Below are 22,584 nucleotides of genomic sequence, written 5' to 3'. Positions count from 1 at the left end.
AGTAAGTTAGACCAAAAGACAGATATTATATCGTATGATATAACTTATAAGTGGAACCTAAAAGAATAATACAAATGTACTTATTTACAAACTGGAAACAGACTCAGAAAACAAACTTATGGTTACAAAAGTGGAAATGGGGGGGGGGGTGGAATAAATTAGGAGTTTGGGACTAAAAGATGCACAGTACTGTGTGTTTTATACTACTACTATTTTATACTGTGTATAAAATAGATACACAACAAGGATCTACTATACAGCACAGGGAACTATATTTGATGTCTTGTAATAATCTATAATGGAAATGAATCTGAAAAGAATAAATATATGACTATGCCTAACTAAATTACTTTGCTGAATACTGAAACTAGCACAACATTGTAAATCAACTATTTGTTATTATTTAGTCACTAAGTCACGTCTGACTCTTTTGCAACCCCAACATAAAATTAAAGAAAAATATTAAAGAATGCTATTAACTTAAAGAATATGTGTGTGCTAAGTTACTTCCGTTGTCTCTGACTCTTCACAACCCTATGGACAGTAGCCCACCAAGAACCTCTGTCCATGGGATTCTCCAGGCAAGAACACTGGAGTGGATTACCATTTTCTTCTGCAAGGGATCTTCCCTACTCAGGGATCAAACCCAAGTATCTTAAGTCTCCTGCATTGGCAGGTGGGTTCATTACCACTAGCACCACCTGGGAAGCCCAATTTATAGAATACCAATTCTTAACTCCTTGTAGAAGCATTTCCAAGTCTATGAATGAAGCTCTAGTAAAAAGAAATATAAATGTAAGACTACATAGAAGCAGAAAAGAGAATCACAAAATCTAAAACTTGCCAAGAAATTAAGAGGTTATTTTTTTCTGCCATCCACTGCTAGAGTTCTTATAATAGTTTCTCTAACAAATCATGTAATTATTTTTTGAAGACCTCCAATGACAAACTCACTGTCACACAATGTATTTTGTTGTTGTTTATTTGCTAAGTCATGTCTGACTCTTTTGTGACCCCATGAACTGTAGCCTGCCAGGCTCCTCTGTACATGGGATTTTCCAGGCAAGAATACTGAAGTGGGTTGTCATTTCCATTTTCAGGGGATCTTCCTGACCCAGGGATCTAACTTGCATCTCCTGCATTGGCAGGTGGATTCTTTACCAGGTATATTACTCTACAGTTATAATCTCTGAATTTCTAGTAAATTCATTCTTAAAGTTAGGCAAAATCTAACTTACAGCTAGATTGCTTGAGAAATCTGGGCAACTGAAGTCCCTTTATCTAGATTGTCTTTGAAAAAGTTGAAGGTTGTGTTTGAGTCTCTCTTCTTTCTTGTTTTGAGACAGCACTGTATACTGTATCCTGCTTATTTTGGTCAGTCTCCCTAGGTCCTGATCCTCTGCAGGGGGACTAGTAATGACCCAGAGACAAAGCAATCCCACTTCTGGACATATACCTAGATTAAACCATAATTCAAAAAGACACATACACTCTTATATTCAGAGTAACACTATTTACAATAGCCAGGGCATGGAAGCAACCTAAATGTCCATCAAGAAATGAATGAATAAAGAAGATGTGATATGTATAAACAAAACAATATTACTCAGATGTAAAAAAGAATGGAATTGGGTAATTTGTAGAGATGTGAATGGACCTAGAGTCTGTCATACCGAGTGAAATATCAGGAAAATAAAACAAATATCATGTATTAATACATGTATGTTTAATGTAGAAAAATGGTACAGATGAACCTATTTGTAGGGCAGGAATAGAGACTCAGATGTAGAGAATGGATAGTGGACACAGGAGTGGAAGGGAGGGTGGGATGAATTGAAAGAGTAGCATTAAGATATGACTAGTGGAAACCTGCTGTATAGCACAGGGAGCTCAGCTTGGTTGTCTCTGATGACTTAGAGGGTTGGGATTGTGGGGATGAGAGGGAGGGCCCATAGGAAGGGGATATATGTATGCATGCATTCCATTCATTTTGTTGTACAACATTGTAAAGCAGTTATGCCTCAGTTAGAAAAAAGAATGAATTAATGAGCACCCATCTTAGTTGTTTCTCTGTAGGAAAAAGAGATAGCAGGAAATGTCCAGCATCCTGAATCACTGAGTCTTCCAGCGCTACCTACTTCAACAAGAGTTTCCTAGAACCTTGGGGTGGGATGAGGTGGAGGTGGGGAATACTAATTCTCTGAAACTGAGTGAGGGGAGGGAGAACACTCTATTTCTAACCACAGCTTGGAAATCCATTTCCTATATATTAGAGTAACCTGTAAGACTTTTATACCATCCCTGAGATTTAAGCTTAAGCCAACAAACACGGCATACGTATCTCCTTGCTTCCAGCATTTAGCCAGGGTTTCCAGCATGGAAATGCCTTTAAGGTAGGTAGAGCTTTCAGTGAAGTGAGGCTTTAGAGTATAAGAAAATACAGGTTAAGAAAGAATTCATGAATGTCTTCCAACCAACAAGGACCTACTCTATAGCACAAGGAACTATATTCAATATTTTGTAATAACCAATAAGGTAAAAGAATCTGAATATAATAGATAATGTATAGCACAGGGAATTATACTAAATATTTTATAATAACCTATAAGGGGAAAGAATCTGAAAATTAATGGATATGTATATATAATTGGGCTTCCCTGGTGGCTCAGAGAGTAAGAATCCACGTGAAATGAAGGAAACCCAGATTCAATCTCTGAGTTGGGAAGATCCTCTGGAGAAGGGAATAGCCACCCACTCCAGTATTTTTGCCTGGAGATTTCTATGGATAGAGGAGCCTGATGGGCTACAGTCCATGTGGTCTCAAAGAGTCGGACACAAATAAGTGACTAACAAATTAATTACAGAGAAGTGTTTAATATATAACTGAATCACGATGTTGGACACCTGAAACTAACACAACATTGTAAACCACCTACAATTCAATTATAAAAAAGAATGTCTTCCCAATTAAGTTTATTTAAAATGTGCTGCTTTTCAAGCAATTTATTTTATATATATATATAACATTTTTAATTTATCCCTTAGGCTTCAGACTGCCTACTAGACTTTAGAAGGAAAGACTGAAACCCAGCTCTTCTTACTGTGACATTTTAAGCAAGTTATTGAATGTCTGTCTACATGCCTTGGGCTTCCCTGGTGGCTCAGTGGTAAATCCTCAGACAGGAGTCTGGTGAGCTAGTCTTTGGGGTCACAAAAGAGTTGGATTTGACTTAGTGACTAAACAACAAAGAACAACAACTATATGCATTAGATTCTATGATCCTAATACTGATTATATTAATACCATGAATCACACAGGATTGGGCCTAAGTGATCTTTACATTAATTATATTAATTAATTAGAATAGTGCCCAGGTGTACAGTTTAATATATGTATATATAAATAATAGGGTATACAGAGGAATAGATATGTAATCTGAAATAGTTATTTTTGATATGCATTATCTGTATCCATAAGCAACTGTATCCAAGCAGATACTAATGTGCCCATAGAACCATAGCCAAAAGATGCTTTGGAGGAAATCTTTCATCTCTGTAACCGTCTGACTATAATTCAATCACATCAGAGGAGAATGATCTAGTTTAGAGGAAAGATTACTGATTATCCAAAGACCAGGCATCTGGTCCCAGCTGTCATGAGTTAGCTGGCTGGCCTAACTCATGGTTAATCAGTTAATCCATGCCTCCGTGTCCTCAGCCAGCCTTATTGACCTTACAAATATATTATAGTGGCAAGATTTAAAAACTGACATGTTTCTATAATGGTCCTTATCATATAAAATCTGCTAATAAATAAGAGGTCTAATAACACATAATGTTTTCCTTTTCTCTTGTAGAGTCTCTTAAGAGACTTGGTTGACCATTCATTATTCCTATTTCTCTCTTTTTTCTTCCCTTTCATGTTGCTTTTAGAATGAATGAGTCCTTTAGAGTTAGCCATTGTTATTACTATTGTAAATCAGGCCTGATTCAACCCATGGTCTAAATATTATTCTTAATTTTCTGTGTCATAAAAAGCTGGAAAGCAAGATGATACATAGAAGAATAAATCCAAGGAAAATAGAGGAAGAGAAATTTCTAGAGTTTCCATCTAAGGTCTAGAGAGGGCACAGGGTATCCCTGGCTTCCTGTATGCCACCCTCCCCACCCCCATAGTCCATCCCTGTGGTGGATGGTCCAAAAGCCCAAACTCATCTCACTATATAGCAGGTTACAAGAGAAGAAAGACATTCTAGATCATAAGAAAGAGTTCCTTGAGAACACAATATATGGCTCTCCACCTCTGCCCTTTTGGACTGTTCTAACCATTCTCTAGGATTTTGATCTCAAAGTGTCCTTTGCCATGACTACATAAATGATTCTCATCGCTGCAAGGTGGAATTAAGTCATATGAGGAGGAAACCTGACCTGCTAACAGACATCAAAATGTTCAATGTTGATGTCCATCAACATTCCTTGTATGAATTGGATTCTCATCCCTTTATTATTCTAATCTTTGCATATTTCATTTTTCTCACATTCTTTCCAACACCTGATTCCCAGCACCCAGCCCCATACTCCACAAGGTAATGACTCACTTATATTGCTTCTCTTTAAGACCGAGGCAATCACTTTCTATTAAAACAGCCTGCATTTATGCTAATTGTTTTAACAGCCCTCAGTAAAGGATCCTGCAGCATAGATGACAGGATATATGTGACGTGTGTCCTTCTGAAATTCAGACATGCTGATGATCTCCTTTATTCTTAATGGATTCCAGCACAGAATAAATACTAAAGAATGACTGCTACATAGTTAATGTAAATTAAAATCAATGCGTTTGTGACTTCAGCAGTGAATTGACATGGGTCCTGAGTACAGTGCAACTCATTAGGTAAAGCACAACCAAAGGTTGGTCTGGAGATCTGGAAATAAGCTACCCAGTGGGACCAAATTAAAACTGAAATTATGCAGAGTTCTGGAGGGCATGCACTGGCCCTCCAGTCCAAAATGACACTCCACAGACTTCATGCAATCAGAACTCACCATTCTTACAGAGCAGGACAGCCAGGAAGTCCTGAGAAGAAGAATTGATATACAGCAAGAGGCTGGGTGCCTGGGCTGTCACAAAGCTCAATGCAATGTTTTCTTTGGATAGGGCTGCATCCGCGTAAATTGCTGAGGAAGAGAGGCTCACATTCTTGGTCACGGGATAGGGTTCTTGAAACATGTAAGTCACTGAAGTGCCAGCCTCAAAAACAGCAGAAACCTCTGCAAAATATCAGAGAGGAAAGCACACATTGAAACATTCAGGAGAGTCATCATTGCTTGTTTACTCTTTCTTTCCTACACATCGGTCACTGTGTGACGGTTACATGAATTATAGAATATGCTTCCCACGATAATTTTAAAGCGGCAGAAATCATCATTCCTATTTACAAAGGAGAAACATAAGGCTTGCTGGGGTTAATCACCTTGAACAAGGTTGCACAGCTAGAAGAGAGAGCTCAGATGTTCATTGTGAAATGTAGGTCTGGTTTCACATATATCTGCAGAATAACTACCATGTGCCAGGCTGATTTCTTTAGAAACAAAGATGAGATGTCCCTCCCTACCTCCTGCACAGTAGAAATAAATTGCGTTGGGATTATCTTCCCTTCAAAACTGAAATCCTTACAATTTTTATGTTTTTCTCATGGGTCAGGAGGATGTTGAGTGGGCACAAAACTACTGAGAGTAGGATACTGGGAGAAAAAGTAATTCTCTATGATATTGCATTAAGTGTGAGGACCAACAGAAATGGAGGAGAGGAAATCCGTGGAAACAGTAGGAAAGGCACAGGTATCCAACTCCTGGATCAGTTATTTCATTTTACTTATCTGAATGAAGGATAGTTGATTTATAATATTGTATTAGTTTCAGGTGTACAGCACAGTGATTGAGTTATACATATATGTGTATCTATTCTTTTCAAATTCTTTTCCCTTACAGGTTTTTACAAAATATTGAGTATAGTTCCCTGATATACAATAGGTCTTTGTTGGTTAAAGAAAAACATGTGAATCTATATTTATATGATCAATTTCTCTTTTTCCTGAATGATAGGTTGACTATCCCCATGAAATTCTCTGAATTGGTGGCACCTAGAACATAATCAATCTGGCTTTTGTGTCCTAATTCCATTGCAGATTTGTTCTACTTTTGTGAAAATTCTATAACAGTCTGTAATAGTGTCAAAAGAAAACTAAAGTGGCATATTTATGCATATTGCTTAGCAGGTTGGGAATACCAGTCCCTTTTTCACTAAAAGTTCAAGAGAAAGTGTTTTGTATTTCTCATGCAGATTAGAACAGCATCAGTACTCCTCATTACAGAGATATACACAGAAACTGGTAACTGGGAGGATTCTAGCTGATCATCAGCTTGATTTAAGCACATTTCTTCTTTTTTTTCAAGCTCTTTCATAAGTGAATCTTTTCAAGGACATGTGGCCTGCATTTTGAGCTACTATCTTCTAGTTAAAATACTAATGACCTTTAAGGGATGTTTGTGTGTGTGTTCAAATATAAGTATAATTCAGATCATTCTGTATATTAAATACTAAGTATATTAAATGGGCATTCATATTACATTTTTCTTTATACTTAGGACAGTAAATTAAAATGAAAAGCACTTTTTAAACTAGAGTTGTCCTATCTGAAAGAGATGGGAATACCAGACAACCTGACCTGCCTCTTGAGAAATCTGTATGCAGGTCAGGAAGCAACAGTTAGAACTGGACATGGAACAACAGACTGGTTCCAAATAGGAAAAGGAGTATACCAAGGCTGTATATTGTCACCCTGCTTATTTAACTTATATGCAGAGTATATCATGAGAAATGCTGGGCTGGAAGAAACACAAGCTGGAATCAAGATTGCCGGGAGAAATATCAATAACCTCAGATATGCAGATGACACCACCCTTATGGCAGAAAGTGAAGAGGAACTAAAAAGCCTCTTGATGAAGGTGAAAGTGGAGAGTGAAAAAGTTGGCTTAAAGCTCAACATTCAAAAAACGAAGATCATGGCATCCGGTCCCACCACTTCATGGGAAATAGATGGGGAAACAGTGGAAACAGTGTCAGACTTTATTTTTGGGGGCTCCAAAATCACTGCAGATGGTGACTGCAGCCATGAAATTAAAAGACGCTTACTCCTTGGAAGGAAAGTTATGACCAACCTTGATAGCATATTGAAAAGCAGAGACGTTACTTTGCCAACAAAGTTCCGTCTAGTCAAGGCCATGGTTTTTCCTGTGGTCATGTATGGATGTGAGAGTTGGACTGTCAAGAAGGTTGAGCGCCAAAGAATTGATGCTTTTGAACTGTGGTGTTGGAGTCCCTTGGACTGCAAGGAGATCCAACCAGTCCATTCTGAAGGAGATCAGCCCTGGGATTTCTTTGGAAGGGATGATGCTAAAGCTGAAACCAGTACTTTGACCACCTCATGCGAAGAGTTGACTCATTGGAAAAGACTCTGATGCTGGGAGGGATTGGGGGCAGGAGGAGAAGGGGACACCAGAGGATGAGATGGCTGGATGGCATCACTGACTCAATGGACGTGAGTCTGAGTGAACTCTGGGAGTTGGTGATGGACAGGGAGGCCTGGCATGCTGCGATTCATGGGGTCACAAAGAGTTGGACACAACCGAGTGACTGAACTGAACTGAGCCTTAGTTATAAGTATTTTTATTACTTAGACATTGTGAATTTCAATTTAAATTCAGCAAAACACATGAATTTGATTTATTCCATTTCTTTTCTTTTATAATCTAAGAGTTAGAGTTCTCTGATCGTATTTAAGCCCTCTGATTAATCTGAACATCTGAAACCATTGGGCTAAATGGCAGAAAAATCTTCCCTTGAAGGTGATTATTATTAATAACCATCATAAAACTCTAGGATCACAATCACCAACATAGCAACATCCTTTCAGCACCTACATCATGGAAAGAACTGTGCTGATTAGATTTGGAGAAGACAGAACACATGTGAAAAGAAATAAGACTGATGTAATGTGGCCTTGGATATGATGTGTGAATGACAAAGACAGTGAATCCCAGAGATGGATCCTTCTGTGGTCAGGAGTAGCCTGAGAAGACTTGAAAGAGGAGCTTGGTAATGACTAGGTCTGAAAGTGTGTAAGGAATTCAGAGGAGGTGCTAGGAGACAAAGTGACGCTGGAGAGGACTTGTTCCCCTGGTAGCCTTGGAGCAGATTAACCTGGGCCTGGACCCTGGTGCTATGACCTTCTCCTGCTCTCTCAAGTGACTCTCTCAACCTCCGGCTAACACAAACAGGAATGAATTCAATCTCATGGTGAGGAGAAGGGTTGGGAAAAAGGATGTAAAGGAACAGCACATAGTAGGAATTCAATAAACAAATGGTCTTAATAATATAAATAGATTTAGAATTAAAGTATAAAGATTAGGCCTTAATGAATAGGCTAGCAGTTCTATAGAATCAGGCTGTACTTGATTTAGAAAAACTTCAAACAAACGGAAAATAAATGAAAGAAATGAGAATTTGAATTCTGGGTGGATATTTCACACTATTCAAAAATCATTAAAATTTTCTTATTAATACCAGTCTTGTAGATACATGTTTTTATGAGTTCTTATCTTTTAATAATACATATTACAATATTTACAGAAGAATTTATATGATACCTGGAATTTGCTTCACTATAATAAAAGAGGAGGAGGGATGATAGCCTATAGATGAAATAAAAATGATCATGAGTTAATAACAGTTGAAGCTAAGTAAGGGATGCCTGGAAGTTCTGAAACCTTCCTCTCTACTGCAGTACATAATTTAATTTTTCTGCAATAAAAAGTAAAAAAAAAAAATACAAGTTGGCAGGAAGGTATATATCATATCATTTTCTCAATAAGTTTTTGACAATTGCTAAATTACTAAATCTCCAGTACTCTTGCCTGGCAAATCCCATGGGCAGAGGAGCCTGGTGGGCTGCAGTCCGTGGGGTCGCTAGGAGTCGGACACGACTGAGCGACTTCACTTTCACTTTTCACTTTCATGCATTGGAGAAGGAAATGGCAACCCACTCCAGTGTTCTTGCCTGGAGAATCCCAGGGACGGGGGAGCCTGGTGGGCTGCCGTCTATGGGGTCGCACAGAGTTGGACACAACTGAAGAGACTTAGCAGCAGCAGCAAATTACTAAATATATGTATACTATTTTTCATTGAAATTCCATTAATAAGGGAATAATCAATACATATGCTTATCATAGCATTGTGAAAGTGAAGTCGCTCAGTCGTGTCCAACCCTTTGTGATCCCATGGACTGTAGCCTACCAGGCTCCTCCATCCATGGGATTTTCCAGGCAAGAGTACTGGAGTGGGTTGCCATTTCCTTCTCCAGGGGATTTTCCTGACCCAGGGATTGAACCCAGGTCTCTTGCATTGCAGGCAGACACTTTACCATCTGAGCCACCAGGGAAGTTCTACAGCAAGGTAGCTGCATTGTTTGTTACACCTGTCGAGAGTTATATTTGGTGAGAGCAGGACAATCTCATGAGAGATTATTTAAAACATTAGATAATATATTCGGAATTCTATTTGAAAATATACTCAGAAATCTAGAAAAATAAAAACCAATCTTATCATTCAAAAACAACTACCAAAAAGAAAATCCAATTTTCTTGTAGCTCTTTTCTTTGCATTTAGTGTAGCTGAGAAATTTTGTCTATTCCATTTTATTAACATATTATGGAGTGCTAATAGTTGTGTAACTTTGTAAATATAGTAAAAAAAAAACTGAATTGCCCATTTTAGAAGCATACATTTTGGGTATGTAAATTACATCTCAATAATAAAAAAAAAGAGAAACACACAAACAAAACAATAAAAAACCTTACATATTTGAATCCTATTACCACATTCTTGTGGTAATAGGATGAAATTAGGGTCAAAAAGTGTAAGTCACTAAACCAATATGACTGTCAGAGTTCTCATGTGTTAAATGCAATATTACTTCTTCCTTCATACCTTGGGCATAAGGAATAAATGCTGCAGTATATAACTACTAGCTAATTTGTGATTATTACTTGTTTCTATCCAGATCAGAAACATAAAATGGGTCAATAGATGGTGGTTCTAGGCCAGTCACTGGTCATGGACAAATGTCCCTAATTTCACCCTAGATATTTCCAAGATTTGCATCTCCTAAAATATACATGGTAGGTTAGCATAGAAGCCTCCTCCAATAGAGAACAGCCTTGTCTAGGACCATCTTGGACCTAAGTGTTCCCATTTCAGTCCAAAGCCACATTTCCCAGAGTCAACTGATATGGCTCAAAGATGTGGTTAGAAGGTTCATCTTACATACTTTGCAACTGCAGAATATAAAGGGAATTATTTCCTTAGATTTATGAGATGGGGAGAAAGTTCACAAACAGTGAAATATGAAGCAAGCTGAAAAGGCTAAGTACATATTTGTCCATTTTTCTTATAGATCACACTAAAACGTGGGAAAAGAGCACAGCAGATATTTAAACAAATACAGTCAAAAGATGCAGTGGCATGGACAGAAGATAATGAATAGGAGTTGTTTCAGAGAAAGGAACCAATGGGAAATTAGGCTAAATTTAGAGTGAGATGATCTATGAGATGTTTGAAAAATGTCTCTGGAGAAATGCATAGAGTTCTATCATTTTTCTTTATATTTTATTTTTTTCCCAAACAAACACTTGGTTATAGATCTTGTAAAATAATGCTAGCAGATTTTAGGGACTTGGGCTTGATAGTGTTTATTCTGCATTTGCTTCTTCTAGTCCATGGGGTCACTAAGAGTCGGACACGACTTCACTTTCACTTTCACTTTTCACTTTCATGCATTGGAGAAGGAAATGGCAACCCACTCCAGTGTTCTTGCCTGGAGAATCCCAGGGATGGGGGAGCCTGGTGGGCTGCCGTCTATGGGGTCGCACAGAGTCGGACACAACTGAAGCGACTTAGCAGCAGCAGCATGTAGAGCCAGTCTAAGGATGACATTCCAAATTTCAGGGGAAATTATTCCACAGACTTCCACCAATGTTAAAACCCAGGAGCTGACATGAACAGCCTACCAACACAGGACCTGCTTTAGTTCAATCTTGCATGCAGGCCTGCCACTCTGCTGGCCCTAAAATTTGTATCGGTAATTTTCTCCCAAGGAGCACAATGCTTTCCAGCAACAATAAGCAAATGATTCAAACTAACTGGGGAGGAGGCCAGCGTCAATGAATGAAGAGCTTAAATTACAGTCTTTTAAAAAGAACATTGAGCGTTTTTGTTTTTTTTTTTCTTTTCCTATTATTTTTAAATTCTAAGAGTAAGTTGAATGAAATAAAACACTGTTTGTTACTGGTGCTTGAAAGATGTGTTTTCATGAACTGACGAGAATTATTTGTAATTCCTATCATTGTTTGTATATAAATGGTGTTTCAAAGTGATTAAAACATTTTATTTTAATAGTTTAAATGCTGCTCTTGAACTAATGTTTACATTCTTTGTCCAACAATCTTTATTTTCCATCAATAGAATAAACTTTAGAAGATTCTGCAAAGATTGATAGCAGACCAAATCGTTTGTCCTTCTAGTTGAAAAACACTAGGTATTGATACTGAATTGTGAATTTTTATAGTTTGTAGTCAGTTTTAATTTATCTAGAGAATTTACACCATAAGCATCATTCCTTGTTCAAGTGTGTGTATCCAACATGATTAGCTTTTGCCAATGAAATTAATTTATAGGATTAGGAAAGGTACTAGGGCAGGGGCTTTGATGACTGTGCTCTATTCTCAGCCCCCTAGGAGCTAAATGTGAATCTTTGGGCAAGGCTTTTAAAGCCTCAGACCCCACTCATGTCACCTGCAGAACTGAGAGATTTTATTTTTTTAAATACATGATATGGATTTATTAACTTACCTATACTCTCCCTATTGTAAAAATGATTCATGATGGCTTCAAGGTCTCTCAAGGTTTTCCAGGGCTAGATTCTATGATTATTTGATCACATTTGTGGATGAAGAAATTGGAATTAGGAAAGTTAGTACAACAGAAATGACAGTCCACCTCTCCCAGGGCTCAGCTGGCTCTAGGCCACATCAAGTGTGTTTTCCTGTTACTGTCTATCCTATTCCACACACATGCTGCTGCTGCTGATGCTAAGTCGCTTCAGTCGTGTCCGACTCTGTGCCACCCCATGGACTGTAGCCCACCAGGCTCCTCTGCCATGGGATTCTCTAGGCAAGAATAATGGAGTGGGTTACCATTTCCTTCTCCACCACACACATGAAGGATGTGTATATGTAATTATGTTGAGAAGCAATCCAGAGAGTCTGCAGAGAGGGAAATGGAGGGAGAGTGAATGAATGTTTGAGGACTCTCTAAGGGCATGAGTTTCCTGTGACATGACCACAATCTGTAGGCACTAAAACACAACCTGTGGGGAAAACATAGATTTCTATCATACCTTTTTTGCAAAAGGGTCCTTCATATGGTGAACTGGTGCAATCGCAGAAGTATCCACTGTGCTTCTCCACACACTTGCCCCCATTGTGGCAGATGCTGCCATAACTGCTGCAATGGCCCGGGCATCCTGGCCGAACTCCAGACGTGACTTTTGCCCTCTCCTCCAGGTCCAGTTTCTGCCCATTCAAGTGTAAGGAGCGTATGCATCCTAGGAAGCCTTTCTGTCTTGATGATGTTCCCCCTGAGCCATGAAAAATAAAAGGAGAAAAAATATTAGGTACAGTGCTCACATTTTTGAGGTTTAATATCCCCAAAATGATAATACTTAATTAGTAATCTGTTAGCATGATGTGTTGGACTTTTCCATTAAATTTTCCAGTGAGAATTAAGACTTCAAAGAACCTGGGGAAAAGGGCATGTGTTTCCAGACTGGAAAAAGTACTCTCCCACTCAAAAAATAAATAGATAAATAAAATAAAAAACTATGGTTCATGTGGAATCCTCCACTTGACATGTTTAACATAGAAACTTCAGATGACTGGACTCCTTGCAAATGAAATAAAATGTATTCTTCCTCTAAAGTGATGTGCAAATTGCTCACTTGTGTCTGGCTCTTTGTGACCCCATGGACTACAGTCCATGGAGTTCTCCAGGCCAAAATACTGGAGTGGGAAACCTTTCCCTTCTCCAGGGGATCTTCCCAACCCAGTGATTGAACCCAGGTCTCCTGCATGCAGGAGGATTCTTTACCAACTGAGCTAACAGACATGCCCCAATCTTTGTCTATAGCAGACATTTATCTGAAGGTGAATACACAGAGTGGGACTGTCCCTCCGGCAATGTTAGAAGCAAGCTGTTTGGTGCACTGAGTTAGAAAAGGCAACAAGCTTTGTAAAGCTTGGGCGTCTCTGGTGGCAGGAGACCTGGGTTTGGTCTCTGGGGGAGGAAGATCCCCTGGAGGAGGGCATGGCTACCACTCCAGTATTCTTGCTTGGAGAATTCCATGGAGAGAAGAGCCTGGTGGGCTACAGTCCATGGGGTCACAGAGTCAGACACGACTGAGCAACTTTCACTTTGTAAAGCTTATGCAGCATTGTGTCAAGTACTATAAAGAGATGGATGTTAGGACCAGACAGACATGGCGTCAAACTCCATGCCAATAGCCATAAGACCTAATGACAATAATGACCACATAATGACTGAATCCCCTAAGCCTCAGCTCCTTGATCTCTAAAATAAGAATCAGTCTATTTCATGTGTTTATTTACAAGGCTTAGTTAAGATTATGGAATATGCTACGTCCTTAATCATTGTTCTTTTCTCTTGAGCCTCACAATGATTAGAACTAGTAGACTGTGTGTGTGTGCATGCATGTATGTGTATATATATCTCCCCAGTGATTACCCCCAAATCATTATTTGGAAAATAAATTTCTTCTTCTGTAATGCAGAAAAGAATTGCAACCCAACTTTCTCCTGAGGGTACATCTTGAAGGCTTCAGAAAGAGTTGCAACGCTTGTTGCAAATTAATCAGGAACAGAGGAGATTCAAAGTGACAGAGTGTTTTGTCACTGTTGGAAACCTAGAATTCTACCAACCTAAACCAGAGGATATAAGAAAAATGTGTGCAGAGAGACAATAAGCCAAGAATTAAGCCAAATTCCATCAGTAGTTATTGATTTGGTGTTGGGAATTCTGGGAGAGTTCACAGAGGATACAGAGTCAGCCTGTCCTTACAAAACACAAATTCTATTTCAAGTTCAATGCTTTGGCCTAAAGCCCATAGAAGTGGAAAAATGGAGGACACATTAAAGTCTCCAAGGTCTACAGAGTGTCCTAATGGAGAAAAGGTAAGTTGGAAAACAATGGCGGTAATGAGGTGGTATTTGTTTATTGTATAAATCATCTCTCCTTTCTGAGCCTCATTTATTTGTAGTCATTCATGCTATAATTTTATTAAATCCTGGTCCAGCAAGTGACTCAATAAAAATATATTCATATCAAAGTGGATACAAATATGAATTCTAAATGTGTTATCTCTGACCAGGAATATCACAATAAATAAGAAACAAAGCTATAAGTTAGATAAATGAATATATAATGTGAATAAAAAATCTGCAAGCCTGGCAGGGTGGACAAAATGTTAATTAGCAATAGGGTTGAGGAACTTCTCTGGTGGTTCAGTGGCTAAGACTCCCAGTTCCCAGTCAGGGATATAGGGTTCAATCCCAGGTCAGGGAACTAGATTCCACATGCTGCAACTAAGACCTGGTGTAGCAATATAAACAAATAAAAATAAACACATAAAAAAGATTTTCAAAAAGCAAGAGTTGGAAGTGGGGAGAATTCTGCCATCTCTGAATCACACCAGATTATCAGATCCATTGATATATATACAGTATTCACTGGCTGCTTCTGCAAGATTGAGACAAAATGTTTCTAAAGAATTAATCTAGTGTTTTATTCTGAAGGAGTGATAGAACTCCACTCTGTTTTCAGTTCTGATAAGTGATACCCAAGCAGGCCAGAAGGTCAAACCCAAATTGCTTTCTCCTGTCTGTCTCAATTTTAGTGAGTAAATCTCCTTTTAACCACAAGATAAATCAATTATAAACACAAGCAGATCATGAAAAAAGGTTCATTATTTCTTTCCTAGAGATGGTGTAGAATAAAGAGAGGAGACTTTATGTAGGCAACTGTTTTGTTTTATTTTTCCCCTTATTTTGTAGTCACTCCCTGTGGTGGATTTGTATAACTCTTCATATATCTTGTTAGCGGCATTTTTCTTCTAATAAGAGGTTGAGAATGCAAGATCTATTACACATTTGCTTGTGTGTGACTTAGTCAACATGTTTATAAATGAAGAAGTGGCTAGGGTGGTGTTTCTAGCAGAAATACACTCCTTGGTGTTTGAGACGTATAAAGTATGGTGAGAATGACCCGAAATAAGGGGTCATTTCAATTGCAGATGCTGGTAAAACACAATGACACAATGAATATGAACCAAATTGCACAATGAATTAAATTTCCATTTTTGCCTGGCCACTTTTTATTCTTTAAGAGAGAGAAAAACTAGAGGTTAGGCTCCTTTTTCTTATGGAGAGGTAATATTGTAGACTAAGAAAAGAGTGCTTCAAGAACGATGCTCCCCACCCACACAGTCATGCCCAATCAGGTGGTAAGCATGCTCCCTTTTCTGACAAGGTCACCTATTTTGTGTTGTGTTGGTGGAGGTGTGAATCTTTCCTGAAACTTGAATACTGTACAGAAAATGCTGCCACAGTCTTCACTCCCCTTTCTCACTCACAGTCCTTCTCCCTCAGTCCTGTCCTATTCATCTGCACCCTGAATTATCTTTGGATCCATCAGCATCTCTCCACACTAAGAGCCACAATCTTGAATTCTTCTCACCCTCACTTTAATTTCTTAAACTGAGAAAAGCTGGGACCTGGGATGATCATTTGCTGCAGTGCTTGCACCCGGAGAAATGTTTCCTCGAGCAACAAAATACAAAGGAACTGTAAGGGACTGAAAATAACTGTGTGTGTTCACAATTGGGGCAAATTATGGATGTGGGTGTGTGCTCAGTCGCTCAGTTAGGTCTGTCTATTTGTGACCCCATGGACTACAGCCCATCAAGCTTCTCTGTCCATGGGATTCTCCAGGCAAGAATAATGAAATGGGTTGCCATTTCCCACTCCAAATTTATGGACAACAAGATACACAAAAAACAAAAGAACCCAACTCCCACTTCTGAAGAATCAGAACAGGATACTGTACATGCCCCCTGCACACAACACCATCTATTCAGTTCAGTCACTCCGCTGTGTCTGATTCTTTGTGACCCCATGGACTGCAGCACGCCAGGCTTCCCTGTCCTTCACTATCTCCCAGAGTTTGCTCAAATTCATGTCCATTGAGTCAATGATGCCATCCAACCATCTCATCTTTTGTCACACCCTTCTCCTCTTGCCCTCAGTATTTCCCAGAATCAAGGGTTTTTCCTACGAGTCAGCTCTTGGCATCAAGGCCAAAGTATTGGAGCTTCAACTTCAGCCTCAGTCCTTCCAGTGAATATTCAGGACTGATTCCACTTAAACCATCCCTCTGGCCTGACTCCTGGACCTGTCCCTGCTGCTGCTGCTGCTGCTAAGTCGCTTCAGTCATGTCCCACTCTGTGTGACCCCATAGACAGCAGCCCACGAGGCTCCCCCGTCCCTGGGATTCTCCAGGCGGACCTGTCCCTACCCTCACCTCATATAAGAAATCAGCTAGATCTCTACTCAGGAAGCGAGCAAGGGAACATGTTACTTGTTCTCACTCTCTACAGCAGGAGACCCAATAAATACTTGTTTAAATTTCTTGTGGGTGCTGTGCTCAGTCACTTCAGTCATGTCCCACTCTTTGTGACCCTATGGATAGATACACACTACTATTTATAATAGGTAACCAACAAGATCCTGCTGTATAGCACAGGGAAGTACACTCAATATTTTGTAATGACCTATAACAGAAAAGGATATGAAAAAAATATGTATGTGTATAACTGATCGCTGCTGTACACCTGAAAGTAACACAACTTTGTAAACCAACTATACTTCAACTTAAAAACAAAAAATACCATACCCTTATTTTGGCACTGGGCTTGGCCCAGAGTAAATAAATAAATAAATATGAATAATTTTAAAAATTCTAGTAAGTCTTTCATTGAAAAATCTGAAAACCTGTTAAAAACGCACTTCCCTGATTGACAAAGCTCAGCTGCCCTGGGATCAGTTCCTTTACGACAAGATAAGAACTGTCTACTTGGCCCCATTCTTTACCAGGACAATTTCATTCTTTCAGACTGCCTTTCTGGCCCTTGAAGGTGTTTGAATTTTCAGCTGTTGCTCTCATATATTTTTAGCTTATTTATCTTTTTCTTGCCTAGAGTTTACTATAAAGTTGGGAGAAGAACAACAAGAAACATAGCAATAAAAAGAAGTTATTCTTAAAATAGCTGAGAATTATGTTTCTGATGCTTGCACTTAATCTAGATTAAGCAATGTGTTTAAGAATCAGAACAATGCTTCTAATTCTAAAAAAAAAAATTCAAACATACTTACTATATGCTAGAAACTGTATAACTAACTCATTTAATATTCATTTGGAAAGAAGAAATTCTTCATATTATTCACATTACAGAGTTGAGGAAACTTAGTGACAAAGCCAAAGTCAAGAATCAATTCCAGAGCCAGGAGTCAGACTGGGATCTCTTGACCTTCAACGCCTGGATACCTTCAAAGCCCTAAAAATCCTAAAATGAGCTATTTGATTAGACTATTTTGAAATGGAGCGGGGATGTATGGTCCTTCCTCCCCCACCCCATGTCCTCTGCCTGCCTTTGTCTGTAGAAAAACCTTAGTCAGAGAATAAATTTAATCAGAGAAGTGAGAAGATGCAGAAAGAAAGGAAATCAGTCAAACAGGACAAAATAATACTTTAGCCACTAAACAAAATCAATGACCTTTAGTTCCTTCTCAGGGTATATGATAATATTCTGAGCCATCCCCTATGAGCTGTCTTGTACATACTGAAACCCCCACCAGCTGGAAGTTTACTACATGATCACCAGATTGTAGCCATTACATAAGTTATCACAGTTTGGAGAACTGGTCCCAAAGAAATGGGAACAAATCCACCCAGAACTGAAGATAATTTTACCCAAAACAATCAAGATGATGCTAATCAGACCAGTACATGACCAATTTCAAATGACTGTCAGAACTGACTGCTGTTTTTACATGTAGCCCCCTCCTTCTGCCTATACACCCCTGAACCTCCCCTTTAAAAGTTGTTGAGCACTGATTGTCACTTTGGACAGGAGTCTGTCCTCTCCCCAAGTTGGCAACCTCCAAAACAAAGAAAACTTTCCTTTCTACCAACTTTCCTCTCCAGTATTGACTTTTAAGCAGTGAGCAGCCAGACCCCACTTTTGGTAACAATTTGGGTCTGTACTACAACTAAGTGCTGCTTCCACTTTCTTCTTCTCATCTCTTCCGTGGATTCTCCCACCAAGTAATATACACATGTGCATTTATTCTCTCTTCCATATCAATCTTCTGGATAGCCTAAACTATTAGTTCACTAGCCTACATAGAAGCAATTTTATATGACTCTCTTCTGTTGGCCCTTGGTATTAAGTGTCTTCATTATGATGATGTTTCCTTGGACTGAGTATGAATCAACTCTTAAAAAGGTTACCATCATCATTCTAAATCTGTCTTAGAAAATTGCCCTGTGTCAGCTCAACAAATGCTCATTGCTTCCAGAAAAACATCTCAATACCTTGTACCCTCCCTAAACAAGAGCCTCTGTTTCTCTCGTGTGTGCCTACAGTCTGGATCACACACATTCAAACAAAACTCCTTTGCTGAGGACCTTTTTTCTGGAACAATATTGAATGTGCCAGGTCAGGGTCCTGTTTCACAAAACTACACAGTGTCATACTCTCCCTCTCACGCTTTCTCTCTCCTTGAACTTGGAGCAGCTGTTATCTATATAAATTACTTTGCCTAAAGTCAAGAATTAAATGCAGATGCATTACTACACAGATTTCAAATTTTCCAGTAGCAGCAGGTTTAGCATGTACTTGTTAAACAAAATAAAGCAAAGCAAAACAAATGTGCTAACCATCAGTGACTTTTTCTTTTGTTCCTGCCCCTTCAATTGGCAGAATTTGGGTACCAGAAGGAAATCCTAGTGGAAAAGACCCTGATGCTGGGAAAGATTGAAGGGAGTAGGAGAGTGAGACACTCATTTTAATTCCAAAATATAATTTCCTTAAGGATAAGGCATGTGTCTGTTTACCTTTTGCTAGAAACAGAGATTGCTTGCTTAGGAATCAATAAACACACACTAATGCAGGTGGCACTAACTGGATGTCTACAAAGTAAAATGGGGATTTTATTGTTTTTGTTTTTCAGTTGCTCAGTCATGTCTGACTCGTTGTAACTTCATGGATTGAAGTGCGCCAGGCTTCCCTGTCCTTCACTATCTCCCAGAGTTTGTTTAAACGCATGTCCATAGAATCGGTAATTCAATCCAACCATCTCATCCTCTGTTGTCCCTTTCTCCTACTGCCTTCAATCTTGCCCAGCATCAGGGACTTTTCCTATGGGTCGGCTCTTAGAATTAGGGGGCCAAAATATTGAAGCTTTGGCTTAAGCATCAGTCCTTCCAATGAATATTCAGGATTGATTTCCTTTAGGATGGATTGGTTGGATCTCCTTGTACTCCAAAGGACTCTCAAGAGTCTTCTCCAGCATCACAGTTCAAAAGCATCAGTTCTTTGACACTCAGCCTTCTTTATGGTCCATCTCACTTTATGGTCCATGACTAGTGGAAAAATCATAGCTTTGACTATATGCGACCTTTGTAGACAAACTGATGTCTCTGCTTTTTAACATACTTTCTAGGTTTGTGATTCCTGTGTTGGGAAGATCCCCCAGAGAAGGGCATGGCAACCCACTCCAGTATTCTTCCCTGGAGAATCGCATGGACAGAGGAGCCTCGTGGGCTACAGTCCATAGGTAGCAAAAAGTCAGCCAAGACTGAAGTGACTGAGCATACAGCACAGGTTTGTCATAGCTTTCCTTCCAAGGAGTAAGTAAGTGTCATTTAATTTCATGGCTGCAGTCACTTGTCCACAGTGATTTTGGAGCCCAAGAAAATAAAATCTGTCACTGTTTGCATTTCTTCCCCATCTATTGCCATGAAATGATGAGCCTGAATGTCATGATCTTATTTTTTGAATCTTCAGCTTTAGGCTAGTTTTTTCACTCTCCTCTTTCACCTTCATCAAGAGGCTCTTTAGTTCCTCTTCACTTTGTGCCATAAGGGTAATATCATCTGTATAGGTGAGGCTATCTGGTATTTCTGATACATATGATATTTCTCCTGGCAATCATGACTCTAACTTGTGATGCATACAACCAGGAACTTAACATGATGTACTGTGCATAGAAGTAAGTAAGCAGGGTGACAATATATAGTCTTTTATTTTTTTAGATTTATTTATTTTTTGATAAATTTATTTATTTTAATTGGAGGCTAATTACTTTACAATATTGTATTGGTTTTGCCATACATCAACATGAATCCGCCATGGGTGTACATGTGTTCCCCATCCTGAACCCCCTTCCTACCTCCCCCCCACCACCCCCATACTATCCCTCTGGGTCATCCCAGTGCACCAGCCCTGAGCACCCTGTATCATGCATTGAACCTAGACTGGCAGTTCATTTCACATATGATATTATACATGTTTCAATGCTATTCTCCCAAATCATCCCACCCTCGCCCTCTCCCACAGAGTCCAAAAGACTGTTCTATACATCTGTGTCTCTTTTGCTGTCTCGCATACAAGGTTATCATTATTATCTTTCTAAATTCCATATATATGCATTAGTATATTGTATTGGTGTTTTTCTTTCTGGCTTACTTCACTTTGTATAATAGGCTCCAGTTTCATCCACCTCATTAGAACTGATTCAAATGTATTCTTTTTAATGGCTGAGTAATACTCCATTGTGTATATGTACCACAGCTTTCTTATCCATTCATCTGCTAATGGACATCTAGGTTGATTCCATGTCCTGGCTATTATAAACAGTGCTGTGATGAACATTGGGGTACATGTGTCTCTTTCAATTCTGGTTTCCTCGGGTGTATGCCCAGCAGTGGAATTGCTGGGTCATATGGCAGTTCTATTTCCAGTTATTTAAGGAATCTCCACACTGTCCTCCATAGTGGCTGTACTAGTTTGCATTCCCACCAACAGTGTAAGAGGGCTCCCTTTTCTCCACAACCTCTCCAGCATTTATTGCTTGTAGACTTTTGGATAGCAGCCATTCTGACCAGCGTGAGATGGTACCTCATTGTGGTTTTGATTTGCATTTCTCTGATAATGAGTGATATTGAGCATCTTTTCATGTGTTTGTTAGCCATCTGTATGTCTGCTTTGGAGAAATGTCTGTTTAGTTCTTTGGCCCATTTTTTGATTGGGTCGTTTATTTTTCTGGAATTGAGCTGCAGGAGTTGCTTGTATATTTTTGAGATAAATTCTTTGTTCATTGCTTCATTTGCTATTATATTCTCCCATTCTGAAGGCTGTCTTTTCACCTTGCTTATAGTTTCCTTTCTTTGTGCAGAAGCTTTTAAGTTTAATTAGGTCCCATTTGTTTATTTTTGTTTTTATTTCCAATATTCTAGGAGGTGGGTCATAGAGGACCTTCTGTGATTTATGTCGGAGAGTGTTTTGCCTATGTTCTCCTCTAGGAGTTTTATAGTTTCTGGTCTTACGTTTAGATCTTTAATCCATTTTGAGTTTATTTTTGTGTATGGTGTAAGAAAGTGTTCTAGTTTCATTCTTTTACAAGTGGTTGACCAGTTTTCCCAGCACCACTTGTTAAAGGGATTGTCTTTTCTCCATTGTATATTCTTGCCTCCTTTGTCAAAGATAAGGTGTCCATTGGTGCGTGGATTTATCTCTGGGCTTTCTATTTTGTTCCATTGATCTATAATTCTGTCTTTGTGCCAGTACCATACTGTCTTGATGACTGTGGCTTTGTAGTAGAACCTGAAGTCAGGCAGGTTGATTCCTCCAGTTCCACTCTTTCTCAAGATTGCTTTGGCTGTTCGAGGTTTTCTGTGTTTGCATACAAATTGTGAAATTATTTGTTCTAGCTTTGTGAAAAATACTGTTGGTAGCTTGATAGGGATTGCATTGAGTCCATAGATTTCTTTGGGTAGTATACTCATTTTCACTATATTGATTCTTCCGATCCATGAACATCTATTACTGACTTCTTTGATTTCTTTCACCAGTGTTTTATAGCTGAGTGCCGAAGAATTTATGCTTTTGAACTGTGGTGTTGGAGAAGACTCTTGAGAGTCCCTTGGACTTCAAGGAGATCCAACCAGTCCATTCTAAAGGAGATCAGTCCTGGGTGTTCTTTGGAAGGAATGATGCTAAAGCTGAAACTCCAGTATTTTGGCCACCTCATGTGAAGAGCTGACTCATTGGAAAA

General features: G+C 39.0%; 1 protein-coding gene across 2 annotated transcripts in view; it reads right to left on the bottom strand.

Annotated features, from left to right (window-relative positions):
* The window catches only part of CNTNAP5 (contactin associated protein family member 5), a 1,047,625-nt gene that overhangs the window by 138,893 nt on the left and 886,148 nt on the right, over positions 1–22,584 (bottom strand). For both annotated transcript variants that reach the window (XM_055572939.1, XM_055572940.1), the window contains exons 18-19: positions 12,516–12,755; positions 5,047–5,271 (exon numbers count right to left, since the gene is read on the bottom strand). In XM_055572939.1, the coding sequence (XP_055428914.1) occupies positions 5,047–5,271; positions 12,516–12,755 (465 nt within the window). The remainder of the gene's footprint in view (positions 1–5,046; positions 5,272–12,515; positions 12,756–22,584) is intronic.

The sequence above is a fragment of the Bubalus kerabau genome, chromosome 3 (genome assembly GCF_029407905.1).
Source record: "Bubalus kerabau isolate K-KA32 ecotype Philippines breed swamp buffalo chromosome 3, PCC_UOA_SB_1v2, whole genome shotgun sequence".
In the NCBI taxonomy this organism is placed as follows: Eukaryota; Metazoa; Chordata; class Mammalia; order Artiodactyla; family Bovidae; genus Bubalus; species Bubalus kerabau.
Note: the sequence above shows the minus strand (reverse complement) of the source record. Positions and strands in the feature narration are given on the sequence as shown.